This window comes from Gigantopelta aegis, chromosome 8 (genome assembly GCF_016097555.1).
Source record: "Gigantopelta aegis isolate Gae_Host chromosome 8, Gae_host_genome, whole genome shotgun sequence".
Classification (NCBI taxonomy): domain Eukaryota; kingdom Metazoa; phylum Mollusca; class Gastropoda; order Neomphalida; family Peltospiridae; genus Gigantopelta; species Gigantopelta aegis.
Genome location: NC_054706.1, coordinates 49,407,104 through 49,433,488, shown reverse-complemented (window position 1 = coordinate 49,433,488; position 26,385 = coordinate 49,407,104). Strand labels below are relative to the sequence as shown.

The following is a 26,385-nucleotide window of genomic DNA, read 5'->3' as shown; positions in this document are numbered from 1 at the left end:
TGTCATTTTTTTCAAAAATTAAATAATGTTGAAAATACACTTACTGAATTATATCTTACAGGATTTATATTGCCCAATAATCATATCAGACGACTAAATAAACAAAACAAAAAAAACAAAAACCCTCCTAGACTACAAACGTTTCTCTTCATAGTACGCCAGTGTGTCGTGCTCTACATCCAACACAGCAACTGTCGCTACACTGTTTGTTGGTTACACATTAAGTGTCGTGTAAAGACAACACCAATCCTGGCACCCAAACAATGGCAATAAAAAAAGATCTCTCCATCACTGTTTTGTATGCCAAAGTTCCTGTTGTTAGTCTACGTAAACTGACTTCCAAGAACTCGTTGCGCCGTTCCCTAGTTACAATCGTTCATAATGTATGTTCTTGGTCCCTAGTTTAGTCAATGAAGCGACGACGCGAGACCAGCCTGTTTTAATATTTAAATTCGTTCAAGAACACATCGTAGATATATCCAGGTCTTATTTTTATATACACTGCATTGTGGGTTCACCTACTCTGCCAGCTAGTTCAGTGTGCGGCGGTGGTGTCACACTGTTAATTTGAAAAGACCTATTTCCTCCTTTGTCATCACAAATATACTTCATAATAATACGGCGTCATTGGGCGCGATATGTAAGGCTTCTCGACAGTAAATAAATAAAAACGAGGAACGAAAAAAGACAACGGCCGTTCAGAGCTGTGAATAACAGAGTCAACAATGAATTACAAAACAAAATTTTCATTTCCATTTATCGATGGCAGCAACTGATTGAGTGCTCTCGTTTATTGAACGCCGAGGTATATTAGCCGTTTGCGGCTAAATAGATCTTGTTTAGTTGTGCGTCGGGTTGGTCCCACTGCACAAATGGCAATCAGTTGATCGAATGGAAATATATTGGGTCGGTGTGGTACGTAAACCAGAGTTATGGATGACCAGCAGAAATGGAAGTAGCCTGAACTTCGAGTCCCGGCATGTCTTTAGAATTCTTCAAGACCTATGTGGTGAGTTTTCTAAATATATATATATATATATATATATATGTTTTTTAATTTTCTTTATATGAAGAATATAGGTTTATTTTACTATAATTTGAAATTACTTTACTGCGTCTCATAACTCCTTTAGACTGGCTTTAAGATTCTCAACATTAATATATGTAGTTATTTTGTATTGATATAATTTTTATTTGCTACACAAGCCGAGCCTTCAGTAAAAAGTTAATGTGTCTCATAACTCCTTTAGATTGGCTTTAATTAAGATTCTAAACATTAATATGTAGTTATTATTGTTATAATTTGTATTTGCTGCATAAGGTGAGCCTTCAATACAAATTACTTTACTGCGTCTCATCATTTCTTTTAGATTGGTTTCAATAAAGATTCTCAACATTAATATGTACAGTGAAACCCCTCTAAACCGGACACCCTCGGGACCAAGTACAATGTCCGGTTTTAAGAGGTATTCGGTTTAGAGAGGTTAAGTTCTGTACTGATTTTTAAAAAGCGGACTATGAAAAATTCCGGTTTACAAAGGGTCCGGTTTTGAGAGGTAGTTATTGATATAATTTGTATTTGCTACATAAGATGAACCTTCAATAAATATTACTTAGTATTTCTTTTTATATAAACAAGCCTAGTCCGTAAAATCGTACTTCTCTTTTGTATGTTATCTTGTATGTTTATTTTATCAATCTGTATCACTTCTATATTGTATATTGTATATTTGTTTGTGGTGAAACAACACAAACATACTTAAAGACCATCCTGGTTTGAAGACCACCTCACTATAGATACCAGTATTTTAAATGCCAGACTTTTCCTTAATAGTTTATAGCAAAATATAGTCCAGCATTAAAGACATTACACGGTGAAAAACAGTTTTCTCTGTTAGACCAGTATAACATAAATCATACAATTACATCCCCGTACCAGCGATAAAGACCCGCCCCGTATATATATATATATATATATATATATATATATTATATATATTTTATATTGTTTTTTTTATTTCGCTAATTTTTGCTCGATGTACGATATTTTCAATATCCTGAAGAAAAAACAATCCCACACTCTCATTTTGAAAAAAAAGACCAACATCAACAACAAATGGATGGAAATATTTCATTTAATTTAAAATTGCCGTACAGATTTCTTGATCATTAAAGTATAAGATTTATGTCTTGCTTAAATTATGCATCTTGATAAAAGCCAAATGAGTTTCTGGTCAACCTTGTATTTTACTTTAGATAAAAAAATTATATTTCTGACTGCTTTATTATTTTATTATTAGTAGTAGTTGTAGTAGTTCTAGTAGTAGTAGTAGGTATGGGTTTTTGTTGGGTTTTTTGTTGTTGTTGTTGTTGCTTTTATTGTTGTTACTTTTGTTGTTGGGGTGTGGGGGGGGGGGGGGGAGAGTTGAAACAAAAAAAGCACGCACCGCGGGAACTAGAGACGATGACCTTATATTAAATCAACCCCGCTATTCATTAAGTATTACATGTCCGCTAATAAAGTCGGACACATTATTATGCCACACACATTTGTGTCGCACAATTGCCAACAGCAATACCGATTTTGTCACATAGGTGTTAAACAATAAATTGCTTCATCGTCCTCACCGTGATATTAAGTTTACTTACATGTGTAGCTCAAACAAGTAATTAAATAGCCTGTTTTTATACATTTGCAAGGCTATTCAGACATGTGTTAGTTTTGTACTACACTATTGTTTTAGCATTCGTGCTCGTTGGATTAAAACAAAACTGCACTATGAATTAAATATGTCATATTAAAGCATTGTTAGTAGATATACTACAGTGGCGGATCCAGAAAATCCATTAAGGGGGTGGGGGGCATGAGGCGGAAGGCCAAGGGAACTTTAGGGGAGGTTTGGATAGGGATGGTAAAAAAACAATAAATAATATATAATAAAATTATAACTCACAAAATTTAGAGGGTGGGGAGGCGGGCTCCTGCACCCCTGATCCGCCTCTGTATTATATCTATTGTTTACGAAGTTAAAATTATTCCATAATGTCCTGTCTCTAAGCACAACAATGTTTATATCCTTCCCCAGCCTTAACTAAAGCATTTTTGTGTCAACAATTTTATTTTGGAAATAATAATATTCTATTTCTGTGTGCAATATATATTTTTTTAGAAAAAGAAATCCTAAAACAAAACCCCAACCCAACAACAACAACAAAAACAAAAACGACAACTAACGGTAATAGTGGTCGAGATATAAATAAAAGAGCAATGGTGTGAAATGCAGGGTTGATACCTTGTACCTTCAGTTCTGGATACAGAATCCAGAACTGAATGCCATATGATGCAATGTGTTTTCTTTATATTGATAGTTAAATGGACATACCCTAGTTTTTAAACACTAAGGCATTTAGTTTTTACTATTAGAGCCGTTTTTGATAACTGAAATTATACTTTACTTAGATTTTATTGTTTAGATTATCCATTTCCGTACATTCGACGTGTTTTTGGTCATCCTGGTGTTTTTAATATAATAAAATGCATTTCTCATATTTTTAAAAACGCAAGTGCGTCTGAGAAGTAACAGTTATGGAGTCGAGTTTTAGTCGATTTTTAGATGGTATTTCATCGTTTCAAAGTCACAGACTCATGTTTCACTCAATTGTAACTTTAGCCAAATGTATTACAGGTTTGTATTAAACTTAGTATTAATTTTTACGGGTTGAAACTAGAGTCCGTGACTAACCTTTTTAGTAAGATGAATTCGCAGGGGCTATTGTTTTATTTTAATGTAGAATATTAAACATTGGGACTTTTTCCTGTTTATTTGTTGCATAGGCCAACGTTTGCATGCTCGTCTATGTAAAAACGATAATGGTGATTCCTTATTTATCATCCATTAAAGTCTGGCACTATAATTTGCGATATCTCCTGCGATATTCCCCTAGGAGATATCGCTTCTTATAATCTTGCTTGGTCAAATTTTAAGCACAAGTCATTATTTTGTTACGTCACTGTGTATGTTTCAACAAACCTATCATTACTGTCGTTCAGGCCCCGTGCTTATAAACCTTAAAGTCTAAACTTTAATAAAGTCCGGAACCCAGTACCTACCAGCTTGTAGACCGATGGCCTACCACGACGCCACCGAGGCCGGTGTCATGGGCACAGATGCCGGCCTCGTCCGGCTCCTTCGTTCAGGACAGGAAAGGTTTGGGCTGGGTGTGATAGGGACCGCCTGCACTAGCAGGTGCAAGAGAGCACCAGCAGCGCGATCGAGGTCGGTAACGGGGGTGGGGAGGGGAGGGGGAGGGGGAGGAGGGGGGGGGGGTGTTGGTTTTGGTTCTATGGAATGTCGAATGTCCAGTAGGATTAATGCCAAAGGAAAAAAGGGCGCAATTTGAGTGAAGGAAATTTGGTGCATTTTTGACCGGTCCGCAGAATTGGAAAGGGGGAGCTATATTATGTTTTGGAACTTAGTTTGCCGAGAATAGCTCGTTTCTGGGATCTAATTGGTGTTGAGATGTCTTTGTGTCTAATGCAGCAAGGGATCTTTTATATGCACTTTACCGCAGACAGGAAAGCACAGACCAGTTCTGATGCACTGGTTGGAAGGAGAGAGAGAGAGAAAAAAAACAAATTAGTTGGATGGGTCCACCGAGGTGGTTCGATCCTGCGACACAAGCACCTCAATCGTGCACTCAATCGACTGAGCGAAATCCTGCCTCTTAAGGTGGAAAGTTGAATGGGTTTTTCCCCCAGTCTAATTGCGACATAGGCCAGTTACGTTAATGTTAGTATGTTCGGCTATGTAAAACCTTATGCACCGGTCTCGGTGGTGTCGTGGTTGAGCCATCGGTCACAAGGCTGGTTTACGTAGTAACAGGATTCGCAGCCCGGTACCGGCTCCCACCAAGAGCGAGTTTTTGTAGGTGTAAGACCACTACACCCTCTTCTCTCTCACTAACCACTAACAATTAACAACTAATCCACTGTCCTAGACAGACAACCCAGATTGATGAGGTGTGTGCCCAGGACAGCGTGCTTGAACCTTAATTGGAAAATAAGCACGAAAATAAGTTGAAATGATACCTTATGCATTGGATAAGCGCATCGAGAGATAATAATTTACAATTCATTACAAGCGATATTATTTCGATTATTTTTAACATATTATATGATGTTTGTACCGATCATTGAACCCGTAGCTATTAACAATTATTATCCCCACTTGTGGAATATATCATATTTCGTTATTATTGTATATCTAAGAAGATATTTTTCATGATCCGATACGTTATATACATTATTCATTGCGAGTATTCGCTACGTTTGTTACTTGTTTGGAGATACAACGATAGGAATTCTCCTGATGTGCACTCGAGGGAAACGTCTTTGGTAGATGACAATTTTTATGGTTTTCTTGTAACATATCGATATATTCATTGTCAAGATCGAGTTCAAGCCAAGTTCACATGTGTGTGTCCAATCAATAGTATGCATCTATAGTGTTCGAGGAACTGTGTAAAAAAATACATGTGTTTATGCATCGTAGGTTTAAGTTCTAAAGCGTATGTTAATATCGCATATAATAAAAGAAACGAAAGAGAGAGAGAGAGAGAGAGAGAGAGAGAGAGAGAGAGAGAGAGAGAGAGAAGAGAGAGAGAGAGAGAGAGAGAGAGAGAGAGAGAGACAGCAGAGAGAGAGAGAGAGAGAGAGAGAGAGAGAGAGAGAGAGAGAGATACAATATTATATTTGAACTGATAGCACTGAGGGGCGGGACGTAGCCCAGTGGTAAAGCGTTCGCTTGATGGGCGATCGGTCTGGAATCGATCCCCGTCGGTGGGCTCATTAGGCTATTTCTCGCTCCAGCCAGTGCAACACGACTGGTATATCAAAGGCTGTGGTATGTGTTATCCTGTCTGTGTGATGGTGCATATAAAAGATCCGTTGCTGCTAATCGAAAATAGTAGCCCATGAAGTGGCGACAGCGGGTTTCCTGTCTATATCTGTGTGGTCCTTAACCATATGCCTGACGTCATATAACCGTAAATAAAATGTGTTGAGTGCGTCGTTAAATAAAACATTTCCTGATAGCACTGAATGTTAATTTGAAGAAACAACCGTTGGTGGGGAATTAATACAGCCAGTATGGTGTGGAATTTGTCTTAAATAATGCTGTTGTATTACCTTATCTCATCAAGTGACGCTCCCTGACACACGTCTTACTGTTTGAAGTAACGCACAGACGCACAACAAAGACATACATACGCAGGTAGACCAAGTTTCATCTAAACCTAATCAGTCAGTTACTAGTATTCCTATATATTTACACACATATACATGCACACACACACACACACACACACACACACACACACACACACACGCACACGCACACGTACATACACTCATGCATACACAAAAACATGCATACACACACAGAGAGAGAGAGAGAGAGAGAGAGAGAGAGAGAGAGAGAGAGAGAGGAGAGAGAGAGAGAGAGAGAGCGAGAGAGAGAGAGAGAGTCCAATACACGTATACACACGTTCAAGCCAGTGTACCACGACTGGTATATGAAAGGCCGTGGTATGTGCTATCATGTCTGTGGGATGTTGCATATAAAAGCTCCCTTGTTACTAATGGAAAAAATGTAGCTGATATCCTCTATAAGATTATTTGTCAAAATTACCAAATGTTTAACACCCAATAGACGATGATCAATAAATCAATGTGGTGTCATTAAACACAATAAACCTTTTTGTATACACACGATGCACGCACGAATATTATGCACTTCACAAACTCGTAGGAACCAGTGGAGGGGGCAATGGACTGTGTTTCACTTGATAACGAAAAGGTAAATTTGTTCGCCATACTCTATATACACAGAGATACAAATATGATTCCCCCCACTGGAGACTGCCCCTTTAACTAGAGAGTATGTCCCCTCCTTACTTCAGATAACGTTTCAACGGTCCTGCTTCTGGAAGTCAATAATTCATTGCGATATCGATTCACACACAAAGGTAGTTGAAATCCGATTTTCTGCGATGTCATGATTATAACATAAATATTTAAGTGGAACCAGTCTGCACTGATTGCGAAGTTTCAGAAATGACTTTGCAGATTTCGTTCCGACTTTTCCCATATTATGTGCAATTAGATATCGAGTATATTTTAAAGAGAAAAAGAGGTGGGGTTGGGAATGGGGGTGGGAGTTACGATACGTATCATTAATATGAGGGACAATTATGAATATTTATTTGGATGATATATAAAAACAAAAACAAATGTGCAACAAGTAAGAAGTTACAATATAAGAATACTATTTTCAAATGAATTAATTAATGATTGATTGAATGAATGGATGAATAAATAATAGAATGAATGAATGATAGAATGAATGAAGGAAAGAAAATTATATTTTCTTTAACGACACCACTAGAGCACATTGAATTATTAATCACCGGCTATTGGAAAGAAGGAAATGTTTTATTTAACAACGCATTTTATTGACGGTTATATGGCGTCAGACATATGGTTAAGGACCACACAGATATTGAGAGAGGAAACCCGCTGTCGCCACTTCATGGGCTACTCTTTTCGATTAGCAGCAAGGGATATTTTATATGCACCATCCCACAGACAGGGTAGTGCATACCACGGCCTTTGATATACCAGTCGTGGTGCATTGGCTGGAAAGAGAAAAAGCCCAATTGGCCCACCGACAGGGATCGATCCCACACCGACCGCGCATCGAGCGAGCGCCTTACCACTGGACTACGCCCCCCCCCCCCCCCCCCCCCCCCCCGGGCTATTGGATGTCAAACACTTGGTAATTTAGATATATAAGGAAATGTTTTATTTAACGACGCACTCAACAATTTAGATATATAGTCTTAGAGATGAAACCTGCTATATTTTTCCATTAGTATCAAGGGATCTTTTATATATACCATCCCTCAGACCGGATATCACATACCACGGCCTTTTGTATACCAGTCGTGGTGAACTGGCTGGAAGGAAAAGTAGCCGATCGGGATCGAACCCAGGCCGACCTCGTCGCATCGATTTTATTATTATTATTCTTTCTTCTTTTTTTTTCTTCTTTTTTTTTCTTTTTAAACCAGTGGGCTAAGTTCCGCCAAGCCGTTGTCGGTTTTATACAGATCTATCACAACCTTTGGTGCACCTCCTCTGACCCCCACCGGCCTCGGTGGCGTCGTGGTTACGCCATCGGTCTACAGGCTGGTAGGTACTGGGTTCGGATCCAAGTCGAGGCATGGGATTTTAATCCAGATACCAACTCCAAACCCTGAGTGAGTGCTCCGCAAGGCTCATTGGGTAGGTGTAAACCACTTGCACCGACCAGTGATCCATAACTGGTTCAACAAAGGCCATGGTTTGTGCTATCCTGCCTGTGGGAAGCGCAAATAAAAGATCCCTTGCTGCTAATCGGAAGAGTAGCCCATGTAGTGGCGACAGCGGGTTTCCTCTCAAAATCTGGGTGGTTCTTAGCCATATGTCTGACGCCATATAACCGTAAATAAAATGTGTCGAGTGCGTCGTTAAATAAAACATTTCTTGCTTTCTTTCCTCTGACTCACTACCATATAAAAATATATAACAACAATAATAACAATAACAACAACAACATGGCGACACAATTGTATGAGTGCGAAGAGAGTTGGCATCTCCGGAGTTTATAGATGTGTATTTTGCATTAGTAAAAGTTAAAATGTGTTTTGTTTAACGACACCATTAGAGCATTGAATTAGGCATGTTATTAATGTTTGACATCCAATAGCCGATGATTAATAGTATTACTCGGCTACTGGATGTTAAACATTTGATAGCTCTGACATTTGTAGCAAGGGTATTTTATATGCACCATCCCACAGACAGGAGAGCACATACCACGGCCTTTTTACATACCAGTAATGGTGCACTGGCTGGAATGAGAAATAGCCTACTGGACCCACCGACCGGGATCGATCCCAGACCGACCGCGCATCAGGTGAGCGTTTTACCACTGGGCTACATCCCTCCCACTTTTACATGAGTAAATACAGTTATAATATTGTCTAACTTTAAAGCCATTAGTGTTCTCCATTCACTACAAACGATACAACAATAATAGGCCCACCATTGCAATTATGTTTTATGTACCTGTATGTTGTCTACGTTATTCTACAAAACAAAACCAGCAGAAAAGAAGTTAATCAAAGTGAATAATTTTGCACACGGCTTTTATAAATATAGAAAGCAGAAAATAACATGAAATATACGCAAATACCCTTTTGTCACGCGAACGTCTTGGCGACTGAAAACTGAATGGTCCAAAACATAGGCTATCGTGTCACGCTATACGAATTAGTTTAATAGTCGTGCCGGGCGCCTGTCCAATTGATGGGGTTTTTTTTTATTGTTGGCGCCAAACCATGCAATAATTATGCCCGGCGCAGACGAGCGTTTTTTAACGCATGCGTCTGCGTTAAAAAACGCAGACTCAACGCAGACGGATGCGTCTCGTGTGCGTCTACCGGCGATGCATTCCTGCGATCATCCACTGACGATTTCTTTTATTAATTCATTTATTTATACTTTACTCTAGGAAAAATAACAAAGATTAAATGTAATTTATTAATACATTTTAAAACATAATCAACTTTATTTAAAACATTATGTACAATGTACTATTACGATATAAATCTTTCTTATTTCACAATTGTTTGTTTTAATTATTATTATTAGGCATAGTACAATGAATGCAATAATTTGTATTTTTTAATTTCATCTATTTAGAAATGTCATTAATTACACATGGCTAGTCTTTGTTTCAAAGATGAGCAGTTGGAAATGATTTGTGTTGAAACATTTACATGTTAGTCATTTTTAATGGTCGGGTCTGTTTTCACAGTTCTATTCATCACTGAAACCAATAATTGTTAATTGTTAAACTGTCAGTTGGAGAGGCCATTTCGAAAGGCATGTTACTGAATAGACGGATGATTGGTCAATATAAAAATGTGAACGCAGCGCAGACGCAAGTAGGCGCACGCGTGCGTTTTTAGACGGATGCGACAGGAGACGGATGCGTCTGTGCGTCTAAAATCAAACATGTTTGATATTTGAAAAATCGACGCAGCGCTAAAAAACGCAACGCAGAGGGGGTCGCACACGATGCGTTTTTACTGCGTTCGTACGGATGCGTTTTTTAACGCAAGACGCATGCGTTAAAAAACGCTCGAGTCGAAGTTAGTATTACTAATGTCAGGCACGGCGAAAGCAAGTAGATATTGGGAGTGTGTGTGTGTGTGTGTGTGTGTGTGTGTGTGTGTGTGTGTGTGTGTGTGTGTGTATGTGTGTGTTGTGGGGGGGGGGGGGGTGTGTGACAGATTGTAGGAGCACAACGCATAGGGGGTTCGTGGGTATGCTCCTCTTTAAAATTTTGAAAACTAGATTTCCTGAAATGCAATTTCCTACATTCTACAAGTATAATTCATCTTTACTTTAAGATTTACTGCCAGTAGTATTGTAATGTTAACGAATGTATAGCTACAGCATCAGTTCAAGAGGGTGCATAAATGTAAAAAAAAACAAAAACACATACGGTAATAATACTAATAAAATATATTAAAATAAAAATAATAATAAAAAATAAAAATAAAATAGTAACAATTAAAACCGACCAACACAAAACACCACAACCACCTCCTCCTCCAACAATTAAAGCAACAACAACAACAAAAATAAAATAAATATACATTGCATGTTATTAATTTTGCTGTGCCATTGACAAACAAAACCTTACCGACCCACCCAAAACATCACCACCACCGCCACCTCCAACAACAACAACAACAACACAAATTAGCATAAATACACATTGCACGTTATTACTTTAGCTATATCATTAACAACAGTCCCATGCATAACGTTACAGAGATAGTTAAAAATGTATGACGTCACTGTAGGCCTACAGTAACCATTCAATGTTTAGTGCATACCTAAGTTATATACTAATTATGTAAAATATTTGTGCTTTTATGTTGATGTTAAATGATACATTACTGGGGACATTTTAATAGTTAGTACGGAAACTTTCAATGGATATTTTCAATGGTGCTATTGTGTACTGTGGAGTAACACGGTGGTACTTCGTCGCGAATATTACCCAATGATATGGAAGGTTTATAAAGCAACTAAATATCTTGCATAAAACATGGTTCTGTGAATTAAAACAAATCAACAAGGAAACGACACGCATAGCGTTCTGTAACATTAATAAATTGCAAATAACCAACTTCACGTTTAGCGCCAATTTATGACGTCACTGATGTGTAAAAATGTCTAAACGTTATTTCGACGAATAATAACGCGTGTGTGGCCATTTGTTTGATGCTAACTGAAGGAAATAACGAAACACGATATGGTCTATTGTTTTGACTGTTCGCTGACCATTGCTGTCATGATGTTTCAGGAACATTCGAATTTTCCATTTGTAGACTGGCCTATCTTTCAAGTAAGATTTCCTCCCTTTCTTTCTGGTTTTTAAACACTTTCTTTTAAGACTAAACAAGCGAACGAGTCTCCAATACATCGGTATTTTAACGCCGCTGACTTAAATAAAAAATAATAATAAAAAAAAAAAATTATTACTATTATTATTATTATTATTATTATTATTTTCTTTTGTTGTTGTTGACATTTGGGGGGAGGGGGCGGGGACGGTGGGCGGGGGCGGGCGGGCGGGCGGGCGGGCGGGCGGGCAACGGACCATGCCCCCCCCCCCCCCATTTCAAACTTTATTATTTTTTATAAAATCATACATACCTACATACACACATACACAGTGTTGATCCCCCCCCCCCCCCCCCCCCATCAGTGTGATTATTTAAATTAGCCAAGGAAAATAAATGTTTAGTTGAAAGAGACCCTGTTTATCATTTCGGATAGGCCTGTATTATGTGATGATCTTGGATGGAGAAGGTATAGTAAGTTGTGTAACTTGTCCCTAATCTATTTGTGTTTTAAAAGCAACAAAATACGTTTCATTTAATTAAAGTCGGTTTAATGCAAAACTGCAAGATGGTATTGATCTAGCTAAGTACTTATATGCATATAGGCCTTTATTATCTATAAGAAGAAGAAATGTTTTATTTAACGACGCACTCGACACTTTTTTTTGTTTTAACTTGCGGTTATATATGGAGCCGATCATGATTTAGACGACACATATAATGATAACGAAAATCCGCTTCCGCCACTCCATAGGATGCTCGTTTTGTTTAGTTGTGGATCACTGGCTGTAATAAAATAATAATAATAATAATAATAAAAATAATAATAATAATAATAATAATAAAATCTTACCTCTACCCCTCCCCCCCCAAAAAAAAAATCCCCTACCCTTCCCCACATTATCCATAATATATGAGATGCATTTTATTACTATCCATTTGTAACATGCTAATTAATGTATTCCGCGTGTTCACTCATAAGCTTTTACTACGATATCATACTTTAATTGAAGTTGATTAATATGGTTGTAGTATGTATAAATTAACAGCCAGGAACATATTAAGATACGGCTAGGTCATGTGGTTAAAGTTAAAATTTATTTTGTTTAACGACACCACTAGAGCACATTGATTATTAATCATCGGCCATTGGATGTAAAACATTTGTCGTCGGTGATAAACAAAGCAATGTGCTCTAGTGGTGTCGTTACCCCCCCCCCCCCCCCCCACGCCCCCCAACAACATCATGTTCTATGACGTTTCTAGCTTACCAAGTGGTCTAGGGACGGGACGTAGCCCAGTGGTAAAGCGCTCGCTTGATTCGCGGTCGGTTTGGGATCGATCCCCGTCGGTGGGCACATTGGGCTATTTCTCGTTCCAGCCAATGCACCACGACTGGTGTATCAAAGGCAGTGGTATGTGCTATCTAGTCTGTGGGATTGTGTATATAAAAGATCCCTTGCTACTAATGGAAACATTATAGAGCGGTTTTCCTCTCTAAGACTATATGTCAGAATTGCCGATGAATAATACATCAATGTGCTATTGTGGTGTCGTTGAACAAAACACATTTGAACTGAAACCGACCGTTATTGTATTCTTCATTATGGAGTATACCACATTAATATCCATTCCTAGTTATCGAATAGGCAACAGGGTTCTCATCTCTTAAACAAATATACATACTCGCCGATATTAACTTTCGATCGATACGGACGAGACAATGGGACAATAATTGGAGTTGTTTGTTTTTGACTTTTGCTTCGGGCCGTTTAATCATGCACAAATTAATGATGCGTCAACGGAGCTGTGATGTATGTCACGGGTAAATCAGTTATGGCAACCGCGTGGCAAAACAAAACATTTCAAACACTACTTTTATTAACACAAACGTATGCATGCGTATAATTAATTACGGGGGCGGGAGGTACTGCTGTGATCTGTTGAGGGTTAGCCTGACGGACGCCCGAAGGAATTATATCTGGAAGTAAACTCGTTCTCTACTTAGGGGGTCAATGTCTTTAGTGGGGGTGACAAGTCACTTTTTAAAAATCTATATTTATACAGAGTAGGACAAAGTGAAACGTACATTTTCGTCCTCAAGTTGGGGTGTGGGGGGGGGGGTCATGTGCCAATCCTACCTCGGTACCTTCCCCTCGCCACCCCCCCCCCCACCCCCCACCGCGGTGCTTTCGGGCTTGTGACGTAGGGTGTCTCTATTACCCTCGGCGGCTCCATCCATTGTTTTCTCGACCCATTGTTTCCCGGCTCTCGATTGAGTCTCCATTGCTTATACCAAGTAGGAACAGCCCATGTTACAGAATCTGGGCTCTCTCTCTTTGTCTCTCTCTCTCTGTCTGTCTCTCTCTCTGTCTGTCTCTCTGTCTCTCTCTCTCTCTCTCTCTCTCTCTCTCTCTCTCTCTCTCTCTCTCTCTCTCTCTCTCTCTCTCTCTCTCTCTCTCTCTCTCTCTCTCTCTCTCTCTCTCTCTCTGGACATAGCTCAGTCACATCCAGTCATACATGTTATTAATATTGATATGTGGGATAAGGCTAGAGGAAACTCTATATAATGCTTTGGCAATCGTCGATAACCAAATGGTCGCAAGCTACATGCTGTTAATCGGTACCAACGCTACACGAAGAAACCCGACACCCCTATGCGAAACAAACCTACGCCGTACTTTCTTGTGGTGATGTAGAGAAAAGTGTGTTTCATCGTGTAGGATTGGTACTGGTTGACAACATGTAAATTTAATGTCACGACTGGACTCGAGAATAATCAAACTAAAGCTCTGTGGCATCAGATTTAGGGGTAAAAATTGTATTTTAGAGATAGTAGCTTGCGACCAGTTGGTTGTCGAAATTGCCAAAGCATTAAATAGAGTTTCCTCTAGCCTTCCCCTACATATCAATATCAATAAGGGGAGGGCTGAAATGACTCGAGTTATCTGGACGAAGTGTAGAAATAACAGTACATTATACAATAAAACAGACTTACGGTTTTTAAAAAACCCAAAATGTGCTGAGGGATCCGCAATAATCACGTTCTAAGATGAACAGATACTGGCAATTGTGGCATAACGAGATGTATGTGCGGATGCAGCGGAGTGGGGACAAAGGGGCAGTTGTATTCCTAACATATACGAACACGTGTCTCTTTTAGGTTAAAAAACAACACTATTTTTGTCTACCTAGAAAAGATCTTTCGTTGGTGTATCCTTATTGTTTCTATAGTGCCACCCCACATATTTAAGCTAAATAGGGCTTTGACATGTATGCAACATATAATAAATAAAAAAAATTGCACAGAAAGTTATTTTAGCGAACAAAGCACTGCGGATTTGCAGTCATTTCCATCTGGTTGACCTGTTAAGTTATTTTCTGTTTTGACCACTATTTGTGTTTTCCTCTAAATATAGAAGACCCCTTTTGACATAGAACTGAAATATTAGCTAGTATTCGTACACTGTGTTTCTCTCTCAAACTAATGTCATGCCTGGCTCCGTGCTTATAACAAAAATAGAGTCTAGGCTCGAAATTAGAGTATATTAGACTGCTAACCACATCAGATCAGGGGCCAGTAGAAAATACACGAACTTTATTTTGGATATCAGTATGGGATTCGCTGTACTTTACTTTTCAATCGTAACTTAGGGTAACGTTGTTGTTGCTCCTTTTTCTTTATTTATTTTTTTTTTTTTTCTTAATTATTTTTTGTCATTACCAGTTTATCTTGACATTCGTGCTTACATCAACTTAACGTTTGGAGATATTATCCTGAATGTGTTGTCATTGTAAGATCTTTCTTACTAATAAAATTTTGCAACAACTAAACTTTAACTTACATACTAAATACAGATTCTTGTTTAGAATACCAGTGTCTGAATATCCAATGTGTTTTTGATCGTCCTATTATCTACAAGTAGCCCAAACTGGATTTCGACTCCCAATCATTTCTAACGTACGAACAAATAATATAAGGAAATAACATGAAGTGTGTCCATTTAATATACAGTCACTAATATGTTATGCAGAAACATATTTAATATGCAATTATTGTCGTTAAAATATATCTGCTAGTCGGCAACATCTAAACAATGACAGAAAACTCGAAATAGACCCTTTAAGAACGCTGTCCTTGGCACACACACAAACCTCAACTAGTCCAGGGCCCTGTTCTACGAAGCGATCTTAGTGCTACGATCACCTTAAGTACATGAGGTAGCAATGCACTTAAGGTGACCTTAGGGCTAAGATCACTTCGTGGAACGGGGCCCTGGACAGGAATTTAAGGTACTGTGTCACAGTTCCAATAATGGCGGTTCCCGCCAAAAGTTTAAATTTTAAATTTAAATTTTTTTAATTTTTGATTTGAAACACAAAATTTATACCTTCAGCTGTATGCCAATAAAAAATCCACCGAATAATTTCATTTACTAGTAAACAAATGTATTGTAGGGGGGAATCTTGAGTGTGTCACACGCATTAACATTGACGTCACTGTTTTATGCGTAGACATTTAACATTTTTGTGGGGTCTTTTGTGGGTGGTTTTTTTTTTTGCATAATTCTTTGCAGATAACTGACAAAAAAGGTGACCATGCTATATTTAGCCACACATTATTCGGGAAACGCCCCTTGTCGTACAGTACAAGACTTTAAAAATATATTTTTTTATTCTTGAGTTAATTGTGGAAAGATTATGCGTGGGATCGATTAATTTGTAATTATTTAATATAAATAAATGTGAAAATTAAAAAAACCCATTAGTTTGAACTTTGATATAGCACCTTTAAAGTGACATACCCTAGTTTCTAAAGACGCACGTTCATCTAAAAAGTAATGGCTGGTGACACAAGCTATAGTAATTTTAGACGGTATTTCCCTGTTTAAACATCACAGACTTTAAGTTTCTCTATGTTATACACCTTAATCTACAAACATGCAATACACATTTGGGTGTGTTGCAGGTTTGTAGATTAACTAAACTTAGTATCCATTTTTACGGGCTGAAACTAGGGTTTGCGCCTTTAATGGTTAGTTGTTAGTGGTTAGTGGAAGATTACTCAAGGTAATACACCTTGCCTCTGCACTGAAACACCAGAATCCCTCTTATGTGGGGAAAAGGTACTGATATGCGAACCCAGTACTCCCCAGCCTTGGGGTCGATGACTTAACCCTGGTTTCCATAAACTCTGTAACAAGTTCTCGACAGACGCAGACTGACGCAGGTTCTAATAGACCAAATCAATTCCTATTGCCGATAATGTTAGCGTTTACTAATAAAACTGACATAAGCAGCGTATCAACACACCCAGGAAGTACAGCAATAAAAGATGTGGCACCTCACATCTAATCTACTGTACCTGCAAGAAAATGGGGGAGGTGGGTCACATACCATTTATGAGATTTAATTAATGTGTTTAATAGCAGCCGTCATTTTTGCTGAAAATTGCAGTTCCATTTTTGGGGGTACCCGCATTAGTTTCAACATCTGGTATATATACTGCATAACAACTGTATAACAAATAAAAGTGTATTTATTTATTGTCAATGGATAATAGTATTTACACAAATAATAAATGTCACATATTACTACCAATCACACCTACAGGTGTTTTTACTCCTTAAATATTTGACGGTGCACCGCGAACTTTGACACGGAGCTCTCTTCTTTGGTACTATGCAACCCGCAGATCGGCGCTATAGATTTAATGGAAACAAACTTCTAGTCTCTAGTAACTACTCCGTCAAGGCCAGTATCGGGTGCCGTGCATGAGTTTCCCAGTTTATCGACCAGTGTACATGATTGGCGTCCGTTGTATTGCAATACACACATCGTGGGGCAATCACCACCGGTCTGGACGTGAATTATTCATCACATCACGCGATCGACCCGCTTTCTTATTAACATGGTTTGTATAGGAAATAACAGTCGTGTAGTGACAACCTAAATACACTTTTACACTAGTACACGAAGTGTGTTACTCTCGTCGGTCAATGATTTGTCCTAATTAAACGGAATTTATATTGGGAAGAAACGAAGGAAGGAACAAACGAATGAATGAACGAACGAATGGAAATGAATGAATGAATGAATGGATGGATGGATGGAGGAATGAATGAATGGATGGGTGGGTGGAAGGATGGATGGATGGATATATGGATGGACGGATGGAAGGTTGAGCGGATGAATTGATGGATGGGTCAGTGGGATTTTATGGGTGGGTGGACGGATATGGATGGATGGAGAAATGGAGGAATGGATCGATGGATGGATGGGTGAACGGATTGATGGATGGATGAATCGTTGGATGGATGAATGGATTGATGGATGGAAGAATGGATGGATGGATGGATTGATGGATCGGTGGGATTTTATGGGTGAATGGATGGATGGATGTGGATGGAAGGATGGATGCAGCGAGGGAGGGAGGAATGTTTAACGACACCACGACACAAATAATACACTGGCCATTGGGTGTGCAAAAAAAATAAAAATAAATAAAAATGTCACAGATGGGTAAATTAAAACTTCCAAACAAGTTCAAGATGAAATCAAAACCACATTTCTTCTACCAAATATATATTTTCTCTTTTGCTTAAGATGTCTGCAGCACCACAAAAACGTGGCGAAAAACAACTATTTTTCGAAAGCTATATTAATAAACTACAAAAAAAACCACTTTGACAATACTCATACAATTTAGAACTAACCACTACCTACCCGTTGTAACTGGACGCTGGAATAACATACTTATAGAAGATAGAATTGTACATTATGTATTGTAATGGACATTGGCGACGAGTTCCAATACCTTTCCACATGCCGTTTTTTTCCGTAATTCCAGGGTTCAGTTTCTACACCCATATTATTAATATTATACGCGACCAAGTACTTATACATTTAGAGAACTAATGGAGAATAAACGAATCAGTACCCTAAAGAAACTAGCATCTTTCATAAATATAATTATTAATGAATTTAAACGCCCTGGAAGGAAGGAAGTGTTTTATTTAACCACGCAATCAACACATTTTATTTACGGTTATATGGCGTCAGACCACACATATATTGAGAGAGGAAACCCGCTGTCGCCACTTCATGGGCTATTCTTTTCGATTAGCAGCAAGGGATCTTTTATATGCACAATCCCACAGACAGGGTAGTACATACCACGCCTTTGTTACACCAGTTGTAGAACACTGGCTGGAACGAGAAATAGCCAGTGGTCCACCGACGGGGACCGATCCTAGACCGACCGCGCATGAAGCTAACGCTCTACCACTGGGCTACGTTCCGCCCCTTTAAACGCCCTGGACTACAAATATCTAAGTCTCCCCAATCATTTAATATATTATATAGTTAAGCTTTCTTTGACCGCGCGCAAAACCACATGCACACACACACAGAGAGAGAGAGAGAGAGAGAGAGAGAGAGAGAGAGAGAGAGAGAGAGAGAGAGAGAGAGAGAGAGAGAGAGAGAGAGAGAGAGACGCACATTCAGATACACACATATACGCACACACACACACACAAAGAAAAAAAGGGAGAAAAAACACATTTAGAATCTCATATGGTTGAACACTGAGTACCACACCAGCAAAACCAAAACTATTAAATAACGTATTACCATTGTGTACTTTACCGTATATACTTTTAATAAGTTATTCGTTTATAAGTACTTGGATACCTGTATATCTGTATTAAATAGCGGTATTATTACATAATATATTGATGTGTGAGTTTGTATGCGTTTGTGTATGTGTGTATCTATCTTAATTAATGCATTTACTGCCAACCATCTTGTCACGTGTATATATTTAATAAAATGTTTGTGTATATATTTCTCCTATGCCGTTGTTCAACGGCCCGAGTGTAAATAAAGTCTTTGATTTGTCAGAATACACTGACATTGCTCACACAGTTTGTATTGCGTGTTTATATTGGGTGTCAAACATTTAAACCTTGTCGACTACTCGCAATCGTCCAAGTCAGATCACACGGGCGAATTTGGAGGGAGTCGCATCCCTTCGCAATTATGGCAAGGAATTGGATCTTACTAGCACCTCTCGATCATATTATTACTTGTATTGCAATTGTATTATGTCTCGGTCCCTCTATCACACAATCCTGTATCCGCTCTTAAATTTATTACAGCTTAGGGGGACAGGACGTAGTCCAGTGGTAAAGCGTTCGCTTGATGCGCGGTCGGTCTGGGATCGATCCCCGTCGTTGGGCCCATTTGGGCTATTTCTCGTTCCAGCTAATGCACCACAACTGATATATCAAAGGCCGTGGTATGCGTTATCCTGTCCGTGGGATGGTGCATATAAAAGATCCCTTTCTAATAATCGAAAAGAGTAGCCCATGAAGTGGCGATAGCGGGTTTCCTCTCAAAATCGGTGTGGTCCTTAACCATATGTCTGACGCCATATAACCGTAAATAAAATGTGTTGAGTGCGTCGTTAAATAAAAAATGTCTTTCTTTCTTTCCTCTCTCTATATGTGTGGTCCTTGACCATATGTCCGACGCCATATAACCATAATTAACATGTGCTGAGTGCGTCGTAAAATAAAACATGTTCTTTCTTTCTTTCCTCTCTCTATATGTGTGGTCCTTGACCATATGTCCGACGCCATATAACCATAATTAAAATGTATTGATTGCGTCGTTAAATACAACATTTCCTTCCTTATTAGAGCTTATTACGTGCGCATGCACACACACACACACACACACACACACACACACACACACACACACACACACACACACACACACACACACACACACACACACACTTTACGCCTAGTTAATGAAACGAAATGAGTTTTTATGTAACGATTCTATCTGGAAATTTAGAAAATACACCGTGGCTGTTATTTGTAATCGCGAGCCTTGAATATGAAGATAAAACTATCATTGTGTTTTATTTAGAGACACCACCGGAGAACACATTAAAATTATCAATTAAAGGGACATTCCTGAGTTTGCTGCATTGTAAGATGTTTCCCACTAATAAAATATTTCTACGATTAAATTTACATATTAAATATAATATTATTATTGTTTAGAATATCAGTGTTTGTATATTCATTGTGTTTCTGATCGTCTTAATATTTGTAAGAAGCCCAAACTGGATTTGGTCTTCAAACAATTTCGGACGTATGAAAAAACAAATTTAGGAAATAAAATAAAATTTAACCTAGTACAAATATTAGAACAATCAGAAGCACATTTAATATACAGCCTCTAATATTTTATGTAATTACAACCGTTAAAATTTTTATTTTAGTCGATAACATCTTAAAACTTGCAGCAAACTCAGGAATGTCGCTTTAATAACTATTGGGTGTCAAATATTTTATAATTCCGACACATAGTCTTCAGAAGAAACACGCAAAATGTTTCGTCACGTATTATATTATTATATTAACTACTTGTAGCAGGAGGTCCCACAGACAGGATATCACATACCACAGCCTTTTAGTTACCACTTCGTGAGACACTGGGTGGTGCGCTAGAACCCGCAATGGTTGTCCAGTCATATCAACATTTAGTGATTTAAGGGACGATCGTTTCAAAAAAGTGAATAATCCAATTTTTCCTTTTAGGTTAAGACTTGTTTCGAAAAGTAAACAGGGATGTACGGACATGTATTGCATACTGAACCATAAACACATAATCCCAAAAGCGCAGATAAAATATAGAAATCAAGGATTTAATTTTGACTGATTGGGAACAATACTATGAATTACCTTTCCAAAGCATTAATGATACAACTTTATTATGGTTTCAGTATCGCATCCTACATCGGATTTTAGCAACAAACACTTTTCTATATATGATTCATTATGTAGATTCTAAAATGTGTATATTCTGTAATAACTTCCCAGAAACTCTACAACATCTTTTCTATGAATGCACTCGGGTTAATACTTTATGGAAAGCTGTAGAAGACTGGGTTTTGTCCAAAACAGGAATTGTTGTCCACTTTGACAAAAATACTGTTATGTTTGGTATTATTAACAAAAAGAACGTTAATATAATTAACTGGCTAATTATTAACATTAAATATTATATATACTGTACGAAAATGCAAGAAAACAAAATAACTATTGCTATTTCCAAAATTCAGCCCATTTTCAACACTACACAGTCCGTACGTGTTGCAAAACAAATTTGAAATTGAGAAATATATTTATTTCAAAAACTGCAACTATGAAAAGTTTAATAAAGAATGGGCACAAGGGCTCAACCTTTTTATATAGTGAAAAAAGATTTTTTAAAATCCATTACACTTAGATAACGATCTACTCAAAGGAAAAAGTGTTTGTAATTGCATGTTCATATAACATTCCAACACAGGCCCGACTGCTGTTCCTGTTATTATCATCAGTTTAATTCTGCTTCGTTACTCATTATCAACTTGAGGTATTTCTTCCTCTTCTTCTTCTTTTTTTTATTCTTCTTGTTCTTCTTGTTTTCCTTCTTTTTCTTCTTCTTCTTCTCTCGTTGTTACCCTTTTTCCCTTTTCTTTTTTAAAAGTCCTGGACCATGAGGCGTGCCTAAAAGGAAGTACTATTTTATTTTGATTTGTACCTGCATATATCAGAATAGAATGTAATGTGAGTGCGAACGTGCGTGCGTGTATGCGTATGTATGTGTGTATGTTTGTATATATGTATGTATGTTTACACATGTATGAATATTAATTTTAAGATAAATTGTAAGGTGGTGTATCAGGGCTCCCCAACCCTGGCACTGTCTAATGGTCTGGGGACAATAAAAAAGAGAAAAAAGATGGGCTATTAAAACCGTATTCATTAGTCGCCCCCTCGACCATAAAACCCAACATCAAGGAAAAAGAAAAAAAAAAAAAAAAAAAAATGTTTTATTTAACGACGCACTCAACACATTTTATTTACAGTCATATGGCGTCAGACATATGGTTAAAGGACCACACAGATATTAAGAGAGAAAACCCGCTGTCGCCACTTCACGGGCTACTCTTTTCGATTAGCAGCAAGGGATATTTTATGTGCACCATCCCACAGACAGGGTAGTACATACCACGGCCTTGATATACCAGTCGTGGTGCACTGGCTGGAACGAGAAATATCCCAATGGGTCCATCGACGGGGATCGATCTCAAACCGACCGCGCATCGAACGAACGCTTTACCACTGGGCTACGTTCTGCCCCCCCCCCCCACCCCACCCCACCCCATCAAGGACAAGATATAACATCAACCCATTCATAAGCGTACGAGACAGGTGGGCAGGAATGGGGGCAACTGCCCCCTAGTGCTGGAGCAAAACCTCAACTTCGGGGTGCTAACATGACACATTTTTGGCAGTGTATTTCCATCATTCTACCCATTTATTTTATTAACTTTTTTATTAATTGCTATTTCCAAAATTCAGCCCATTTTCAACACTAGCTCTCCTCCCACCCCCACCCCCACGTCCACCCCCACCCCCCACCCCACCCCACCCATACCGAGTCAGGCCACCGATCTTATCGGAGGTCGGACTCGGGATGGGCGTGTTCGAAACCCTAGTGGTATATGGGTACGTTAAACTAGTTATCATCATCATCATCATCATTCTACCCTCAAAATTTGTTGTAATCCATTAAAAAATGCGTAGTGATTCCTTTGCAACTCTATATAGCTACGCTGTTTTATAGTAATGCTTATATTATGAATACAATTTAATAATAACATTTAATGTTATCCAGATTTGGTGGGCATTTTTGTTTAATTAGGGCAAATGCCAGCCTGCCCCACCCCACACCCCTACAAATATGGAAGCCAGTTTCCATAAAACCTGTAGCAATGAGCATAGCCAGACGGTTTACGTCGAATATTCTGTTGTGTTGCTTTAAAATGTTTACTGGTCTGCGTTGATCTGTCAGGTGAAAATTTTACTTAACTTGTCCGAAAGAATACGTAATCAATAATATATGGGGGGGGGGGGGGGGGGGGGGGCACTTGACGTAGCCCAGTTGTAAAGCGCTCGCCTAATGCTAATTCGGCCTGGGATCGATCACCGTCGATGGACCCACTGTGCTATTTCTCGTTCCAGCCTGTGCAACACGACTGGTATATCAAAGGTCGTGGTATGTGCTATACTGTGTATGGAATCGCGCATATATAAACGATCCCTTGCTATTAATGGAAAACATGTAGCGAGTTTCCTCTCTTAAGACGGTATGTTAAAATACCAAATGTTTGACATCCAATAGCCGATGATTAATAAATCAATGTGCTCTAGTGATGTCGTTAAAAAAAAAAAAAAACGTCCATAATATATGGACCTATTTGCTTAGGAAGAGACTGTTGCGGATTACGAATACGAATACGAATACGGATACGGATACGGATCGCGTATATGTATACGTATACGAATTACGTATACGAATACGAATACGGATTATGTATACATCTTCGGATTACGGGCAAACGAAATTTACACTTGAGGCCGAACATCCATATACGGTATCAGTAAAAACTGTTTATTGTCACTTCCATTTCTTCACAAAGCTACACAAAGGCAAAATAAAATCACCCAAAATAGGTTGCAGGTCTTATGCGTCAGTTCATGTCAATATTTTATTTATAACTGATCGCTGATCCACGAATGTAAAACTACACCAAACCAACCTACCGCTTTTGTTCAGTATAGTATTATATTACAAAGCGTCACTACTATTTTTTAATGTCGGTACACGTACCTCCTGTTCAACGATTTATGATATTGCGGTCACGTGTATACAGATATAGAACACGGGGTATTGATAATTGATCTCGTCTGCTCGATTACGAATCGCCACATTTCTGATAAGCTACAGTTAGTAAGAATCACACTTCCTTGACGGGTCTGTACGACTTCCGTATTATGCGTTGTGCTTGATACCAAAGTTCAACATCATATAGCTAGGTTAGTATTACTAATAATTTCAGTTTAGTTTTTATTTCACTTATGTTTGTCTTATAATCTGATTGAAGTTTAAAGATGTAATTTCGCTAGCATCGTATTACAAAATGTGTTGTGGTTGATATCAAAGTTAAGAATCATTTATATAGGTTAATATTAGATTTAGATTTAGATTTAGTTCACTTACCTTTTGTCTTATAATCTGATTAAAATTTAAAGATGTAATTTCGCTAGCTTCGTGTTACAAAATGGTTTGTGACTGATACCAAAGTTTAGGAAAAATGTAGCGGGTTTCCTCTGATGACTCAGTTACCAAATGTTTGACATTCAATAGCCGATGATTAATTAATCAATGTGCCCCAGTGGTGTCGTTAAACAAAACAAAACAAAATATCACTTAATTTTTACATTTACCATAGTTTGACACTCAATATTTTTCGTGCTGGGGGTATCGTTAAACATGCATGCATTCATTCATCCATTCATTCACTCATTCATTCATTCATTCACTTATTTTCTCGCTTTTAATCTAATTAAAATTAAAAATTAAATTTCGCTAGCTTCCTGTTACGACCTGAGTTGTGGTTGATACCAAAGTTAAGTGTCATTTATCTAGATTGTAACCAATTTCATTTTAGTTTTTATTTCACTTACCTTCTGTCTTTTAATCTGATTAAACTTTAAAGCTGTAATTTCGTCTCTTCGCGATACAACATCGTTTACTAATGCAGTATATACAAACACAGACTATACTTTTAATACTTTCGTGCATGAAAACGGTCTAGGGTTTCGTTCCATGTCATAATTGTAATAATTGTAATAATAGTAATAATTGTCTTTGAACTTTGGTTGGGTATAAGTATTTAAATGGATTATCGTTGTTGTCATCACTTTTATCATCATCATTACTATGATCTACTAAGTTTAGAGACATAAGCATTTTGACTTGGTGTTGTTTTTTTCATGGATTTTGGGCACTTTGATGTCTCATTTTGTTTGTGCTGTTGGACTTAATGTCATGTCGACAATTAGGAGATGAACATACCCTGATTTAAGTTTTTTGAAGTATTAACACCGCTAAAAAAACAAAAACAAAAAAACAACAACAAAAAACACAAAAAAAAAACATAAAACCGCCCAAGAGGAGAAAAAGAGTAGAAAAAATAATTGAAAGTAAAAACATCAACATTTAAAACCTTTTTGTGTTAAATGTGTCGTTTAGCGTTCAGCTCTCATGTTTGTAAACACGGAGTCCTATTTCTACGCGATTACCGCAGCCAACGGTCGTTATATCACAGGTGGTATTAATACCATGAGTCATCTTTTGAACTAGGGGCTGGACGTAACCCAGTGTTAAAGCGTTCGCTTGATTCCCGGTCGGTTTTGGATCGATCCCCATCGGTGGACCCATTGGGCTGTTTCTCGTTTCAGCCAGTGCTCCACAACTGGTGTAACAAAGGCCGTGGTATGTACTATCCTGTCTGTGTGATGGTGCACATAAAAGATCCCTTACTGCTAGTCAAAAAGAGTAGCCCATGAAGTGGCGACAGCGGGTTTCCTCTCTATGTATATGTGTGGTCCTGACGCCATATAACCGTAAATAAAATGTGTTAAGTGCATCGTTAAATAAAGCATTGCCGTCCTTCCTTGTAATAATTGTAACAATAGTAATAATTGTCCTTGAACTTGGTTGGGTATAAGTATTTAAATGGAGTATCGTTGTTGTCATCACTTTTATCATCATCATCACCATCATCTGCTAAGTTTAACATTTGGTAATTTTTAGATATAGTCTTAGAGAGGAAACCCGCTACATTTTTTCCATTAGTAGCAAATGATCTGTTATAGGCACCATCACACAGACGGGATAGCACATACCACGACCTTTGATATACCAGTCGTGGTGCACTGGCTGAAA

General features: G+C 38.1%; 1 protein-coding gene across 3 annotated transcripts in view; it reads left to right on the top strand.

The window, feature by feature from the left end:
- Nucleotides 1-539: 539 nt before the first annotated feature.
- The window catches only part of LOC121378978, a 69,216-nt gene continuing 43,370 nt past the window's right edge, over nucleotides 540-26,385 (top strand). Inside the window, exon 1 of one of the 3 annotated variants that reach the window (XM_041507401.1) lies at nucleotides 540-1,009. In XM_041507401.1, the coding sequence (XP_041363335.1) occupies nucleotides 980-1,009 (30 nt within the window). In that variant the 5' untranslated portion in view covers nucleotides 540-979. Of the gene's footprint in view, nucleotides 1,010-11,177; nucleotides 11,526-24,265; nucleotides 24,471-26,385 lie in introns of those variants that run through there. The other 2 variants (XM_041507399.1, XM_041507402.1) reach the window with 2 other exon arrangements.